Source organism: Pungitius pungitius, chromosome 15 (assembly GCF_949316345.1).
Source record: "Pungitius pungitius chromosome 15, fPunPun2.1, whole genome shotgun sequence".
NCBI classification, from domain to species: domain Eukaryota; kingdom Metazoa; phylum Chordata; class Actinopteri; order Perciformes; family Gasterosteidae; genus Pungitius; species Pungitius pungitius.
This window is the reverse complement of record NC_084914.1, coordinates 14,574,496-14,589,130: the sequence shown is the minus strand read 5'-3', so window position 1 is coordinate 14,589,130 and position 14,635 is coordinate 14,574,496. Positions and strand designations below refer to the sequence as shown.

Genomic DNA, 14,635 nt, shown 5'->3' with positions numbered 1-14,635 from the left:
AAACGGATCAGGCAATCATGGAACTGAAACTAGTGGTGAAATAACCAATTCATTGTTTTTATTAATCTATTGTATTTATGAAAATAAATATCAGTTAGCATGTAAACTCCAACAATATCGTACTATTCTCACAATGAATATGACAATACATGACCTCTGTGTAATTAGTGGTAGTCACAGTGCTTCTGACAAAAACTCAAATGGAATAATTTGATCAATTCTTACAGGACAAGTATACTTTTAGCATCTCCAGCCAGTTACATAAAAAAGCAGCAGGAAGAAAAACCTCATTGAATGTGCCAGGATGTAAGATACAACAGTGTGCAGTGAACCGAACAGACATAAACAACACTCAGGTACAGAGAAACAACAAACCCTGCACTGTCTCAGTGCATATGTGCGTCCTCGCAATCCCTGTTAAGAAAAACGACAGCAGCGCTTTGCGGGTCACCCACATCCCCAGAGTACTCCTGGGGGAGACAGAAAAATGAGTAGAACAATAAACTCCAAAGCATATATGTGGTAACAATGATCGTTATAGATTGTGAAATGGAGCAGAGACTTACATTGTGCCTAGCTTTTATCATTTGTACTTGTCTCAGCAAAGGATCCTGCCCTATTAGTGAATATTGAGGACATTTAAGCCACAAATAGCACTGCAAATATATTACTTGTACATATTTATGCATGGGAAATATTTCATAGACCTGTAGTGGAGGTTAGTGGTATGATTCTGCACAGGCTTCATAAAAGGAGGAAAGAGAAGTTTCCTTACTGTGCCGTTTCCACAACTTTCTAACCAATATGGCCAAGCCAACGAGAAACAGAAATGAGGCACACACCAGAAAGGACTCCATGATGTGCCTAAAACACAGACACAAGCACTCAGTGGCCGCTCAGGCCAAGCTGCATCTGTTTCTTTGACATAACAGCCGAAATGAAGAATTCAGAATTCTCATGAAAAGCAGGTTTAAAGCACAATGCAGAGATCCACTCTTGCCTGTGACTTCTCCAGGAGTCCTTTGTGATGGGCTCGGATGGAGGCAGGTGTGCGAGGGCCTGACTCTGTGTAGGTGGGGATGTCGCAGTCACTGCAGCTGAAGATAAACCCAATACGGTTTTAAAAAATGATACATGCATTAATACAAGCAAAAGAGTATTTGTAGCAGGACAACCGTTAATGACATCAATATTCCTTGATAATTAATTCTTGGTAATCAATGCTTTTTTTGCAGAGCTGGAGACTTCTGCCATCTGTCACAAACACATATTGATGTTCAGGGCTACTTCTCATTCAGCCGCTGCAGAGGGATGAACGTGGCAGAAAAAGCCACGCGGCAGCATTGTGCCTTTTTCATGAATACTGGTCTGAATAGCTTTTAATAACATTCAAGTTTGAATCGGTGAGTCTGATCACTTACAGACCATCTGAACATCTCCCGGAGTACACTGATGCGTCTGCTCTTCTCCCGCTAAGCTCAACAGATTTTCAATAGAAATTTCCCTGACTGAAACCTCAGCTTGTGAGAATAAGATGACCTTGCGAGGCTCATGGTTAAGGATGACAAAAAAAGTATACTTTCAAGCTGATGATTATGCTTCATGTGGAAGCGCTGCTAGTGGAATTATCACTCAGCTCTGGAGTGACTCACACCTCGATAGAGTGCTGCAGGGTTTTTGTATAACAACTGAGAAGTTAGAATTACACTGGTTCCCTTAATAGAAAGCCAAGGATATTTCTCTTATAGGATGTTGGATTATTGCAGAATACTTTTAAAGAGTACAAATAATTCCCTTTTGAACTTTTTACAGCAAAAATATTTACAATATTTAAGTGTTTAATTGTTCGCTTTGCCAATCTGCATTAAATTTCACTGTTGCAAAAAAGGAATCAACTAACAAAAAACACATTCATTTAATTCAAGGTATTGAAGGATGATAGAAGGAAAAAGCCAACTTGTCAACCTACTAGTCCAGAGTCTCGGTGTGACGATCACATGCACGTGCATCTGATGCTGTCCTGCACAGCACCAGTACCAGCCGGTGTCTTTCATCTGCAGCTTCTTCAAGGTTACAGTGAAAGTCCTAGTTCTGTCATCTCTGATGGCCACTGAGGTATCGTCGTAGCTCCCCTCCGACCCGGTCAGCAGACACGAGCTCCAGTCTCCAATTCGGCACCACTTCTTCTCGCTGTCTCTGTAGGGCAAGAGGTCACAGGGGGGAGCCAGTGAGGGCTCACTGTCCATCACAGGTTGGCTTGAATTGGAGATTTTCAAAGAAACAACGAGGTTTCTCAGGTTGGAGGATGCTTTAGAAATGTTGTTTTTAAAAGTGCAGGATATCTGATGGAACAACTGGTAATCATAATATGCTGAATCCTGCAATAAAGTACCTGTATTTCTCGCTGTAGTGGCATTCAACTGTGACACTACTGCCTTCTTCTCCACTCAATCGGCTGTTCACCACTGACATACCTGCAGGCAAGGAAGCAAACTTAAAGAGCCAAAGTGTAACATTTTATGTGCGCTAATAATATCTAGAATGCTTCATATTGACATGGCAGGTCCGTTTCAGGGATTCTCTCGTGTGTCTACAAATGGCCCAGAATGGACAAACCAAAGCCTGGCTGTCACACTCAACACATTTTTTATGTAAGGCCGCCGTGGTTCCCTGACACCATTTGTAAAAGTGCAGTAAAGTGAGCCATGGATGGTGAACACGTCGTCTGACTTGCATTGCTCATGTAGCCGTGTTATTACAGAATGGATGGGGCCGTGCAGGGGGTGAGCGGAGGGGCCTTCAGTTGGCCACCAAAACCGACGCTGTGTACCTTTTCTTCGTTTAGGGTTTTCATTTATCATTAAAAATGCGTACAAATGTTATTTTCAAGCAATCCATACACGCTCATCAGTTGCCAAACCCCTCCATTACTCACCATGAATGACATTGATGTACGTTTGAGTGACAACGTCGGCGGTCCATGCGCCGCCAATCTCCACGCCACACAGGTACCAGCCGGAGTCGCCCTCCTTCAGATCGCTCATGGTTACCGTGAACACCAGCTGGACACGGTCGTCAGAGATGCTCACTTTCCCCGCGGCTGCAATGGCCGGATCTGTTCGAGCCAAACTGGTGCAGAACCCTCTCACCTTCCCCCGGCACCAGTACTTCACGTGGCCGGCGTACTGAGACTCGTAATGACACGGCACCGTGAGGGATTGACCCTCCATGACGGATAGCTCTCCCCCAGTGAACGCCGGCTGGCAGAGGAACCCTGATGGAAAGTGGAGGTGATTGATTGGTGACCACCAAACTTTGGGCTGACCCTCCTCCATGCTCACAGTGGACATTACTTATCTCGTCTGAGCGGGGAAAGTGGCCTTGAGCCATTATGGTTTCGGTTTCTGTTCTAACGAAACAGTGTTTCCTTTTTTAACTTCTCTCTTTTTTTGGAATTGGATTGTCCTTCTTACATAGAGATTTTGGGGGACAAATACAAAAGGCTTTTGTAGACCACGCAAAATAAACATCAAACATAATGTTGCCACAGGCCAACGGCACAGACGTTTGGAAGATTTGAAAAACAGCAGCAACACATAAAAAACTTACTCCAGGACCAAAACAACATTAAGAGCTTTAAGAGTCCGGGAAAATAGATAATGATAATAATAATAATTGATTGGAGGTGATAAAATAGACAAGAGATCTGAAGCATAGTAGTTTTCACCAAAAGCCCACTGCTAAAGTGAAGCGGCTGCATCATAGACATTAATCATCCAAATAACATTTCATCAGTTATCTGCATAAACAGACATAAAATAAAAGCTAGAATAGCCAAATGCTCTGTTATTACCTGAGATCCATGGAAACAGGGTTAAGGCGAGTGTAAAGAGTTTCCGCATGTTTCGTCAGTTGGAGGAGCTCTGTCTAAACACAGACTCCCGATTCCACTAGCCAATAACCCCTGGTCATGTGACCACAAGTTGGATCCAGATGTTCCAGATATTAACCATGTAGGTGCCAAATATTTTTAATACTAAGTAATACTTGCTGTTGTACTTTACTATAACATAACAATTTGTCTTTTTTTGGTGTAAATGTAGATTTTTAAAATGTTATAAGAATATGTTAAAAAATTGTGTTTATTTTAAGAGACCCATTTGCTAACTCTTTTTTTTCCTTCGCCACGCTCCTCAAACATCAGATTAACATGTCGTTTGAATCATTTCTGTCATATGCCTTGAATGTACTATATGTACTATATCTTTCACATTGTTCATTCTGTACACATCCTCTGCATCCTCCCCTGCCGTTCTCCCTAAGGTTTCTTCTTTATTTCCTGTGCCAACATGAGGGGGTCAGGACAGGGCAACATATTTAATTAGCCTTTTTTTTTAAAAATATATACCCTTCCCGCAGAGGACCCAAACACAGAACCTTCTCACCATGCATCCATTGATTCGGGGGGTGACAATGAAATCATTTGATTTTGAGGCCTGAACATTTTGGATTTCGTCCAGTCTTCATTCGTCAGATTAAGCTCCTAAACCCCCCCAAACCCTCCCCGGCACCCACCGCCAGCCACCGACTTAACAAACCATTTTTCCAAGGCTCACAATTTGCTGTGAAGGGTATCATGGAAAGTCCCCTTCTGCCTTGGCATCAAAGCCTTTTATGGTCCCCCGTTTCCTGGATAAATGTAGGCAGAACCCAGAATTGAAACTAAACACATTCCGGCCATAGTCTTGGCGGATTTGAGAACTATTCACACCATTTCAAGCTCGCTGCCGTATCCCTCTATCAGCATTGTGAAAGGCTGCAACACTCTGGCACAGGAGATGCTATCCCGCTAATGTTTCGAGTTGGCTACCGCTATTAAAGCTACATAGGACGAGATGTAGACGACCTTTACAGAAGACACATGGGATAACAACTTGACTCAGTATGTTTTTCATCTGTGTGTGTGAGACAGTTCCATTTCCAGTACAAACTGGCCCACACACCCAAAGACCAAACGAACCCCTCGGGTCAGTGCGGTCTTTGACAAATGTTAAGTGGCTCCGCACAGTCACAATCAACTGAGCTGGAATGTGTTTCCATCAGGTGCTCCATAGCAGGTAATGGAAGAAAACTCGCTCTCATTGCTTTGGGCTGCAGTGTTCTTGCGCTCCCCCCTCACTCAGCATGATGGGCAGAAGGCCTCTGCCCTCCGCACTCGCTCAGGAATATACTGGGGTGTCGGTTAAACTTGGGGAAAAAAATAAAACAAAATTGCAATCCGAAACAAATGTTCTGCGAGGGACCTTTGGTAGCAATTTTCACTAAGTTATATATTTTCCCCACATTTTCATGTTTTTCTGCAGTTAACGCTGAATGTAGCCTGCCCAAATCCTGATGTAAAAAGTTTTATACTTAAGGCTTTACTATGACCCCATTGCCATCCACCCTCATCAATGAGGGTGGGGATAAAGGGGTACATCGTTTCATGTAAAAAACGTTGTATTTGAAGAATATGAATTTATGGAATGGTCACTTATTTTACAAATTGTTTTTACTGGAAGACTGTATCATACTTTATTAGAGGATGTCATGCACTCAAAAGATTTAGATTTCAAACGAGTATTGACCAAAATGCTTTCTTTCAAGAACTTTATTCTCAGAAATCAATATTTGTTTTTATTTCTTGTCGTAAAGGAACGCTTTACAAATTGTAATGTAAAAAAAAAAAAGAATGCGATCAATCAATCAATCCATATTTGTAAGAAAATTGTACTGCATTCGGTCTGATGCGATTGTGGCACAAAAGCAGATGTAGCGTTGTGTCCTGAAGGGGAGTTTTGATGAGTTCTCTTGTCATGATCTATAAAAAATTGAAGAGGTTGTTGAGTTAGTGACATTGAAGGAGTAGTTAATTATTAGCAAATGAGAAACAAGAGAATCCAGTATACCCTCCGAGGCTAAAAACGCAGCAACTCACAAGCATCAAGTGGATCTGGTTACATAATGTGTACATTTCTATCAAAACGCACAAACATCCTTGGACCGAATACATTCTACGGTTTATTTTCCAATCTTAGACACTACATTTTCAACACTAACATATAACGTTCCCGAGATTTTTTCTTGTTCAAAATGAAACCGGCAGTACATTAAAAGCACAAGGTCTTCTCACTGTTTGATGATGTCCATGACCTTGTACAGTCTGGTTTTTACCATTTCAGAAAAACCGAATTTACCATGTTGGAACTAAAGAATGTTCAGGCTTTAATGGTCACTGGGCTCGACCAAGGCTCCAATAAATTCTGGTTGATATGTGAGACAACTCGGACCAGACTCTCTGGCACTGGGATATATTGATGAAAAGTGAGTTATAAATAAAATACATTATTATTAGGGCAGTCAATTGTCAATAGAAAAATTAACTAATAAATTGCACATTTTGTAATTTATTAATCTCAATTAATGGCGATTGCTGATTTTAATGAATCATTTTTCTTCTAAAGACTAAACCTTTAAAGTAATGAGTAATCACTTTAGAAAGTGTGTGTTTTAGACAATGTTTAATTGTTAATGTTATTTTAAACACAAAACTACACACATGTAGTGTCATCTTAGAGGTGGAAATTGATGAACTAGCACTCTCCGTTTGCTACTCCATTTCACGCCTGTTTTACTTCAAATACAAAAAGCGCTTTCATTATGATGTAACTGACTGCAGCTAGCGGCTGTTTAGTTTTTGCAGCCAACTACTGGTTAACCGAAAGTGTTAAAATATTTTGTTGCATTAATCTCGGCCACATTAATCGCATAGATTAACGCGTTTGTGTTGACAGCCCTAATTATTTTTTATTATTAAGAAAATAGTCAAAACCGACAGCTGTAGAAATACCTTTGGAGCAGCATACAGAATTTAATAAAATTACTTTATGTATTAAAACAGCAATACAAAAAAAACAAGTGATATGCCTGAGGGTTTGCACTAGAATGTGACATATTATTTTTACAAATCCAAAATGGTAACTTCAAAACCCCCCGGAGTGATCAATTCAGGTGTGAAATAAACACCTGAGAGGGAGGACACCGGGTCGCACGTCTCTCAACCAATGAAGTTCATCACAACCAGATGGAGGACGGTGTGAGCGAATAGGAAATCAGCAAAGGCTCTCTCCGGGGAGATGGACAAGAAGTCTCCTTTGTTCTGTGGGTTGATCTGGATACGAAGACATACTAAGAAAAAATAATGGAGAAAAAAAAGACAATGGATTTAGTATTATTACACTGAAGACATATCAAGGAGACTTGCTTCAGTTTTCCCTTTCCTGTATTCAGTCTTACAAAAAACTGGATATCATTCGGATTGAATTGCATTTTTTCCTCTTGTACTGCCAAGCCATCAAATACAGTAATGATACAATACAAATATCATTATAGTATGAGCCCATTGGTTTAGGATTCATAGAAGTTCCCAGTAACATTATAAGCTGAGCGACAGGTGTTTTACTTTCTCCCCTAAGAGAATACAATTCATCCACATAGAGTTCCACGGTACATCAAGACACCGGTTTAGGAAGCGCCACTAAGCCAAAAAGAAAAGTACAGCCATAAATCCTGCCTGCATGCGACGAGTGGATTTCTCTGCTTTGTGCTGGCTGTCAGTGACGCTGGGAAATGTTATCGCATCATACATTAAATGTGTACACTTATATAATAACAATACATTCTAAAATTGCCATACTCGGCGTTCGTGTATGTAGTAATGTGCTCATAAAGACCGCTGGAGCTATAGCATGCTAGCATGCTATCATGGTTAGCCTCCTCGCGTCTGCACACACGTCCACTAGCAGTCCGGAGGGACCGTCCACACGGACGCATCGTGTAACTCATCAACACAACAACAACATGGGACCCAGAAAGCATTTACCTCCGAGAATGAAAGCGCCCACACATGAGATGAAGCCCGACAGGAAGCTATTGAAGGGGAAGGTGCCGACGAGCAGACAGTAGAGGAACTGCAGCGCTCCTGTCAACAAGATGTACAACAGATACGCATCCACCACCTTCAGCTTGTTGGGCGTCGTGGTGGTGTACTCCTCTAGAAACCGAGAAATGACCGATATGACGGAGTTCGACATGATTTTTGTCTAATTTGTACAAATAGGGGTCGATGAGCGAGTTTTGCACCGGTCCCTTTCCTTAAAACGAAAAAGTGACGTGTCCTCGTCAACCGGAAGCTACCTCGGTGTTACAAAGAATATATTCCGGGAATGAGTTTCAGAGTCGCGCGCAGCGACCACCGAAGGCCCGCTGCTGGAGGAGAGACTTGACGCCGCCCAGTGCAGCACAGAGCTTCTATGTATGGAAGACCACTCACTCTAATATTATTTACAGAAACGGCTGTGTCATCTGCTGTCTCCGTTGTCACCAACCCTCACACAATGTCACAAATAATGAATCCACACACACGCTTATGAAACATATGTGTGCATACGCGTACTTGCACTCCACGTTCGGGTAACAAACCGTTTTGACCTAAAAACCACATCTGTAACAGTTCATCAGACTTACGTAACGTCTTTTTTCTTCCGTACTATTGGCCCATCTTCGTAATCGAATAACTTCGTTCTCACTCAGCTGACCCAGGAAAGAAACGAGTTTGTGTAACGTTAACTTCGCAGGAAATATAAAGCTGCGTATTGTCAACCTCATAATGTCATTTATTTGAATGCAGTCACCGGAATATGTCAACCAATGGACCCCTCTACAGCAACCACGGAGCAGATGCAGAACGAGTGTGAACCAGAGTAAGTCTCGTTTAACTTCGATGGATAAACAGCCGGACGACCTCCTCTAACTCACTGCTAGCCTGATTAACACAGCTAAACGTGTACAGACGTAATGTCGTTATTGTTTCGCATCTCCGCAATAACAAGTGTGCAAGGGACTGTACGGAAGTGCTCTGTCATGGTAACCTCGGCAACGATTCATTTGGCATCAAACACTTGTGCTAATAGTTTTTGATACTTTCCCGAACAGTGCGAACGTTAGTTAATAGTGTTTTATACCCAAGAACCATTTCACTGAAAACATTGTATACATGTTGCTACGTCACTATGTTCTACTAAAGCGCTTTATGTGAAATGATGAGAATACGGAGTGAAAAAAGTGCAGGTCGATCTCAAAGTTGCTAATCGCTTACTACTCGTGTTGTAAGTGTTTGTACCCACTGGAGGGAGGCGCAGCAGTGAGTGACACCTGGTGAGCCAGTTGGATGACTCGACACATTTTTCAATTACAGAACAGGTAGAAGGGCCGGTGGTGCACCTGTTGGCAGTGGAGGTCAAAGTGTGTGTACCTCTGGCCTCTTACTAACTATGATGAATCAAGCCCAGGCCATCACCACTGTCTGCCTGTGTGAAGCATATGTACTCCTCTTCTTGCTCCTCAGTTCAATAAAGTACTTGAAGAGATTTTTCATCAGGTTTTATTTCTCACAGTGAAATTCACCACAGAATCCAGAAGCATTTCTTTGTTTTGTACAAATGATCAACCACCTCTGATTCTTTGTTTGTCTCTCTCTCTCGTAGGTCAAGTTCAATCTGGAGCTGGTGGCCTTCCTGGCGTCCGACCTCGATGTCTCTTTTAAAGACAACAGAGTCAAAGATTCTTGCTTGTAAGGCTGTTTTGACTTTTGCCGGCAGAGTATTCAACCACTACTGGTGCTAATCAGCAGTAATGCAGTAATGATAAATAGAAAGCTACCAACTCTTTATTAATGACCCATACGCTATTGTAAGTGTAACAGTACGCCATTCTGTCAACATCAAACAATCCTAAGTGAGGTTAAAGTGATCTTTCCTGTGGGGTCACAGGTATTCAGAATGAGCTATGGGCGAGGTTTGTCACCCTTCCAAACCAGGATCGAATATGGACTCTGACTCTTACCAAGAAGGCACAACCAGGTACCACCCTCCTCATACTCTTTGTTTGTTAAGCGGGAGGCAACTGCTGGAATTCCGCAGTCCTAGTGTAGGCATTGCATAACCCACGACATAACTCCTGTGTGCCCTTTACCCCCAGCCCCAAAGACCCCACTGGTGATGGTCCACGGCTTTGGAGGAGGGGTAGGCCTGTGGATCCGGAACATGGACACGCTGAGTCGGTCGCGGCCGGTCTACGCCTTTGACCTCCTGGGTTTCGGCAGGAGCTCAAGGCCTCCCTTCCCCTCAGACGCCGCCAAGGCAGAGGAGCAGTTTGTCGACTCCATTGAGCAGTGGAGACAGTCCGTAGGCCTGGAGAACATGATTCTGCTGGGACACAGTCTTGGCGGGTACCTGGCTGCCTCCTATGCCATCCAACACCCTTCTAGGTAATAATGCTAATGTGATGCAGGCTAAAACATCAGATAATGAGAAGCATCTGCAGGACAGATTACTTGCAGCTGGCAGTGATTCTGTGTTTGGTTTTTATGAGGACTCTCGAGTCATGTCCAAAACACATTGTTGATGCCAGAGAACGTTGAATGTTGAACATTACCATCTCTTTCCTAAAATTAAGAAAACAGGATTTAAGATTTTTATTTTGTGAGTGTGCAGTTACAGCTGGAGGTCTCTTCTGGTTGCCTGGCAACCTCACGCTGACTACATACAGCATGAAGTGAATGCAACACAGCTTGGAGCTTTTATACTTGTTAAACCTTTTAGATGAGCCTGGCTAGCGTTTGCCTCTCGTTTCCATTAATTGGGCTAAGTTAAAATAACTACTGCACACCAAGTCCTTCTTTTCTGTCATCCAATAACAAATAGTTTAAAGCAGCTATGAAAAAATATGGATTCTTAGTCCAAAACGCGACAAATAAAAAATAAAAAACATATTTTATTTCTCACATGCTTTTTGCAGTACTTAAAGACCCTTTATTTAATCAAATATAAGAAAGAAGGCTATACACAATGGCCGCTAATATTTAGTTGCCCAGACCTTTGCATGTAAGGTAGATATGAGTGGTTGAACAACTTTCTCTCTTGAGGCTTTCAACAGATACCGAATCAATGCAGGAAATCAAACAACTCTCCCCAAAAACGTTAACGTCTGATGGGCACATTTTTGGAGTCTGTATGAAAACACAATGTGAGCGTGCGCAAATCATCAGAGACAATTTCTGAGAATGAAAAGAACTTTGTATGCAAAGGCCTTCATTCTCTGCAAGCTAGTTCAATAGTTGTATTTTCAGGTTTACTGAAAATAAAATTCAGAAAGAGTGGTTGAAAAACTAGACCCTAGTGGTGGTGTTTAAAAAGACACCACCGTGTGTAAGCTGACGACAAATAAGTGGCAGTTGATTGAGAGTTGCGCTGTTCCCTGCTTTCCTCCTGCAGAGTGTCACACCTTGTCCTGGTGGATCCATGGGGTTTTCCTGAGCAACCCCAGGCACAGACCCTAGAGACCCAAGATCAGGGGACGGAGGTGTTTAAGCGGCCGCCTCTGCCACGCTGGGTGAAGGCGATTGCCGCGGTGGTTTCCCTCTTCAACCCGCTGGCCGTCATCAGGGCCGCGGGGCCGTGGGGTGAGATAACTCTGTTCATAGAACGGCCCCCTGTGCCCCGGTATGCGACGTCCGCTCACCTCGTGTCGTCGATTCAGGTCCGGGCTTGGTGAACAGATTCCGGCCCGATTTCAAAAGGAAGTTTGAAGATCTGTTTGAGGATGACACCATGACGCAGTACATCTACCACTGTAATGCACAAACCCCGAGGTAAGCAAGACAAAATGTTTGGATAGCGGAACGTGATACCTGCAAAAAGCCGACCGATGTCCCGCCCTCCTGTCCGTTCCCTCTCCTCCTCACAGCGGCGAGGTGGGTTTCCGGGCCATGGCGGAGTCTCTGGGCTGGGCCAAGAGGCCTATGCTGCAGCGGGTTCACCAGCTGCCCCCCTCCATGCCCCTCACCATGCTGTACGGAGCTCGATCCTGGGTGGACAGCTCGTCTGGGCAGAGCGTGGTCCAGATTAGGAGCCAGTCCCTCACCAAAGTCATCGTGAGTGGAAACGTAGAGTGTAGTCATGAGGATTACGAGTCTGAAATATGCAGTTCTGCTTTGGAATGGTCTCAATTGCGGAGGCACACTACCGTGAGGCGGTGACTTGTCTTCTTTGTGGTAGCGCATGACACTGACTGGTTGTCTATTTTTTATTTTCTCATCTATTTCACTGCAGCTGATAGACGACGCATCCCACCACGTGTATGCTGATCAGCCAGAGGAGTTCAACAAAGTGGTGGAAAATATATGCAACTCTGTTAACTGAGAGTGTGTTTGTGCGTGTGTGTGTGTGTGTGTGTGTGTCTTGAACGTGTATGAAAAGACAATTCATGATGGTGTAACCACTACAACCAGTGTGTGGTGAGACTATTGGGGCATATCAAGACAGCCAGTAGCCCAACATGATTTTGAATGTTTCTTCTTCCCAGTCATGTTACCATAGGAACAAGTTGTTGATCTTATTGTTGCCAAGTTTTACATATTGTAAGGAAATTGTTTATTTATAACATGATTGATTTGGTTTGTTAATGTTGTTATACAGAGTAACAATTGTACTTGAGCGCTGTTATGTTGTCCATTGTTATATTTTTCACACACACCCTACTCTGGATGCACTGGGTTTATGTGTGACAGAGCAGCAACATTGCTGCCGACACGCTTTTTTTATGTGCCTAACAGTCAGTACTCTATCAGATATTTTGGTTTTAATCCCTGCTTTCTTCCTATATATTTCCCACCGAATCAAGCCGCTCATTGGATTTTATATCTTGAAACAATAAAAGCTTATTTCACAAACTGCTGCTGTGCAAATCCACATGTGAAGCACTATGTGGTCCAACCAGTAGAGATCAGTAACAAGTCCAATCAAGTTACATTACATATCAGTAAGTTCTTTGGTGCGCTTTGTGTTTGTGCCAGCCACCAGTTGAACTAGCTAAGGAAAGTCCTTCATTTAAAGGCTTGTAAAAGCACACAATTATTATCAGACTAAAAGTGCCGGTTAGATTTGCCCCGTATCTTTGTTATACACGTTAAGCGTTAGAAATAGCAAAAGCATTTTAATGTCGCAGCTGGTTAAAAGTAAACGTTTTATACGTTACAATGACTTTGATCTAAAGCAATGTTTAATTTTCTGTATATATTTTGTCAGTGTAATGCAACAAACATCAATATTTGTACAAATGTGAGATATAGTGACAAGCAAATTGATTTGTTTAAATGATTGAGGGCGAGTTGCATGTCGCGGTGCTCACTAACTGGCGCGCAATCACTTGACATGAGGATTTGGATTTGTTTCACTAATTCCTCTGCAGGAAGGGGGGGTCACTGTAGCTTACTACTTCGGTGATTATTGGGTAATACAATTACCCAATAAATCAATTTGGTTATAAGACCATAAACCAATGCTTTCTATCTGGAAACATGTTTGTGTTTTGTGGCAGTCAGGCCTGCTGGAACCCTCTAACGTTGTATCTCCAGGTACACCTTGCATATGTCACACATACACACATACTCTGTGCACACACACCATTGTAAATTCCCCCACCCTCCATTCTTTAGGCCTTATTTGACATGCAGATATGAAGCGGTTAGACATTAACACAGGGGGGCATGAACGGGGGGGGGGTCGTAACGTTTTGAATATTTAGTACAGTGAGTGTATGGGTGCATGTATGAGAGAGTGCTGTGTACTATATATGCATATATGGATAGCTCTAAACACAATGGAGGGGAAAGGAGAAAAAAATAAATATAGACATGTAAATAAATGGCATACAGTTTAAGAACTACATGAGTAAAAACTATATGGAAATAAAGAAAATATTTTGATTAATGGAGTAAAAATGTAACTCCATTTTTTTTTCACAGGCCAAAATCCTAAATGATCTTTGCAATCTGAACACATTCAACATCCTCTGTCCCAGAAACCCCAGAATTATAGAAGATAATAAATCATTCATTCAGTGGTTGTTGGAAGGAAAGTAGATGGCCGACGGAGTCCATTCGTTTTTTTAATTTTGTCTCTTTGTCTTTACTTTAACTATTTATTATGGCCTCGGGTCACGCTCCAAACCTTCAGCGTGGAGCAGCTCATTAAGAATTACATTATGTAACTACATTACGCTACAGCCACCAGTTAATTTAATGCAATAAAAGGTATAAAAAGCAGGGATCATGATCAGTACTCTAATGGAGCACATTTAATCACAATGAGCTCAAACCACAGGATGTCATACACAGTGGTCTGTTTTCTTTCCCTTATTTCCACTAGTGGTGGACAAAATATTCTGTTTTTGTATTTTCGTAAAGGTGGCAGTGTTATAGTCATTGCTCCATAACAATTACCTTAAGGTAAAAAAGTAACAGCTCAGCTGTGTTTTCTACTAAATTAACATTGGAATGTAAAGTACATTTCATTTTTCAGTGTTATACATAGAGCTTTTTGAATGTATAGTTTTTCAGTTTAATGAAAAGTAGCTGGTAAATAGAACTGTTAAGTAAATGCAGTGCGGTGAAAATGTATTTCTCCCACGCATAACTACATGCACCACATTTAACTGCTGTATTATAGGAGTTGATCATTACACTGCATACCATGCA

At 42.2% G+C, this 14,635-nt stretch overlaps 3 protein-coding genes across 3 annotated transcripts; 1 reads left to right on the top strand and 2 right to left on the bottom strand.

Moving 5' to 3' along the window:
• Positions 1–36: 36 nt before the first annotated feature.
• pigr (polymeric immunoglobulin receptor) lies at positions 37–3,960 on the bottom strand. Its single transcript, XM_037459474.2, has 8 exons — positions 3,854–3,960; positions 2,936–3,274; positions 2,393–2,474; positions 1,970–2,196; positions 1,001–1,097; positions 776–864; positions 567–616; positions 37–470 (listed from the first exon to the last, which is right to left on the bottom strand). Exons 1-8 carry the CDS (start codon positions 3,900–3,902, stop codon positions 387–389), a joined length of 1,017 nt encoding a protein of 338 aa, XP_037315371.1. The 5' UTR covers positions 3,903–3,960; the 3' UTR covers positions 37–386.
• Positions 3,961–5,632: 1,672 nt separating this feature from the next.
• On the bottom strand, positions 5,633–8,238 carry dad1 (defender against cell death 1). Its single transcript, XM_037459481.2, has 3 exons — positions 7,922–8,238; positions 7,066–7,227; positions 5,633–5,860 (listed from the first exon to the last, which is right to left on the bottom strand). Exons 1-2 carry the CDS (start codon positions 8,130–8,132, stop codon positions 7,097–7,099), a joined length of 342 nt encoding a protein of 113 aa, XP_037315378.1. The 5' UTR covers positions 8,133–8,238; the 3' UTR covers positions 5,633–5,860; positions 7,066–7,096.
• Positions 8,239–8,590: 352 nt separating this feature from the next.
• Positions 8,591–12,906, top strand: abhd4 (abhydrolase domain containing 4, N-acyl phospholipase B). The gene is made up of 8 exons (XM_037458614.2): positions 8,591–8,801; positions 9,585–9,670; positions 9,870–9,959; positions 10,078–10,366; positions 11,373–11,560; positions 11,638–11,749; positions 11,845–12,031; positions 12,210–12,906. The coding sequence occupies exons 1-8, from the start codon at positions 8,749–8,751 to the stop codon at positions 12,297–12,299; spliced, it is 1,095 nt and encodes a 364-aa protein (XP_037314511.1). The 5' UTR covers positions 8,591–8,748; the 3' UTR covers positions 12,300–12,906.
• Positions 12,907–14,635: the final 1,729 nt, after the last annotated feature.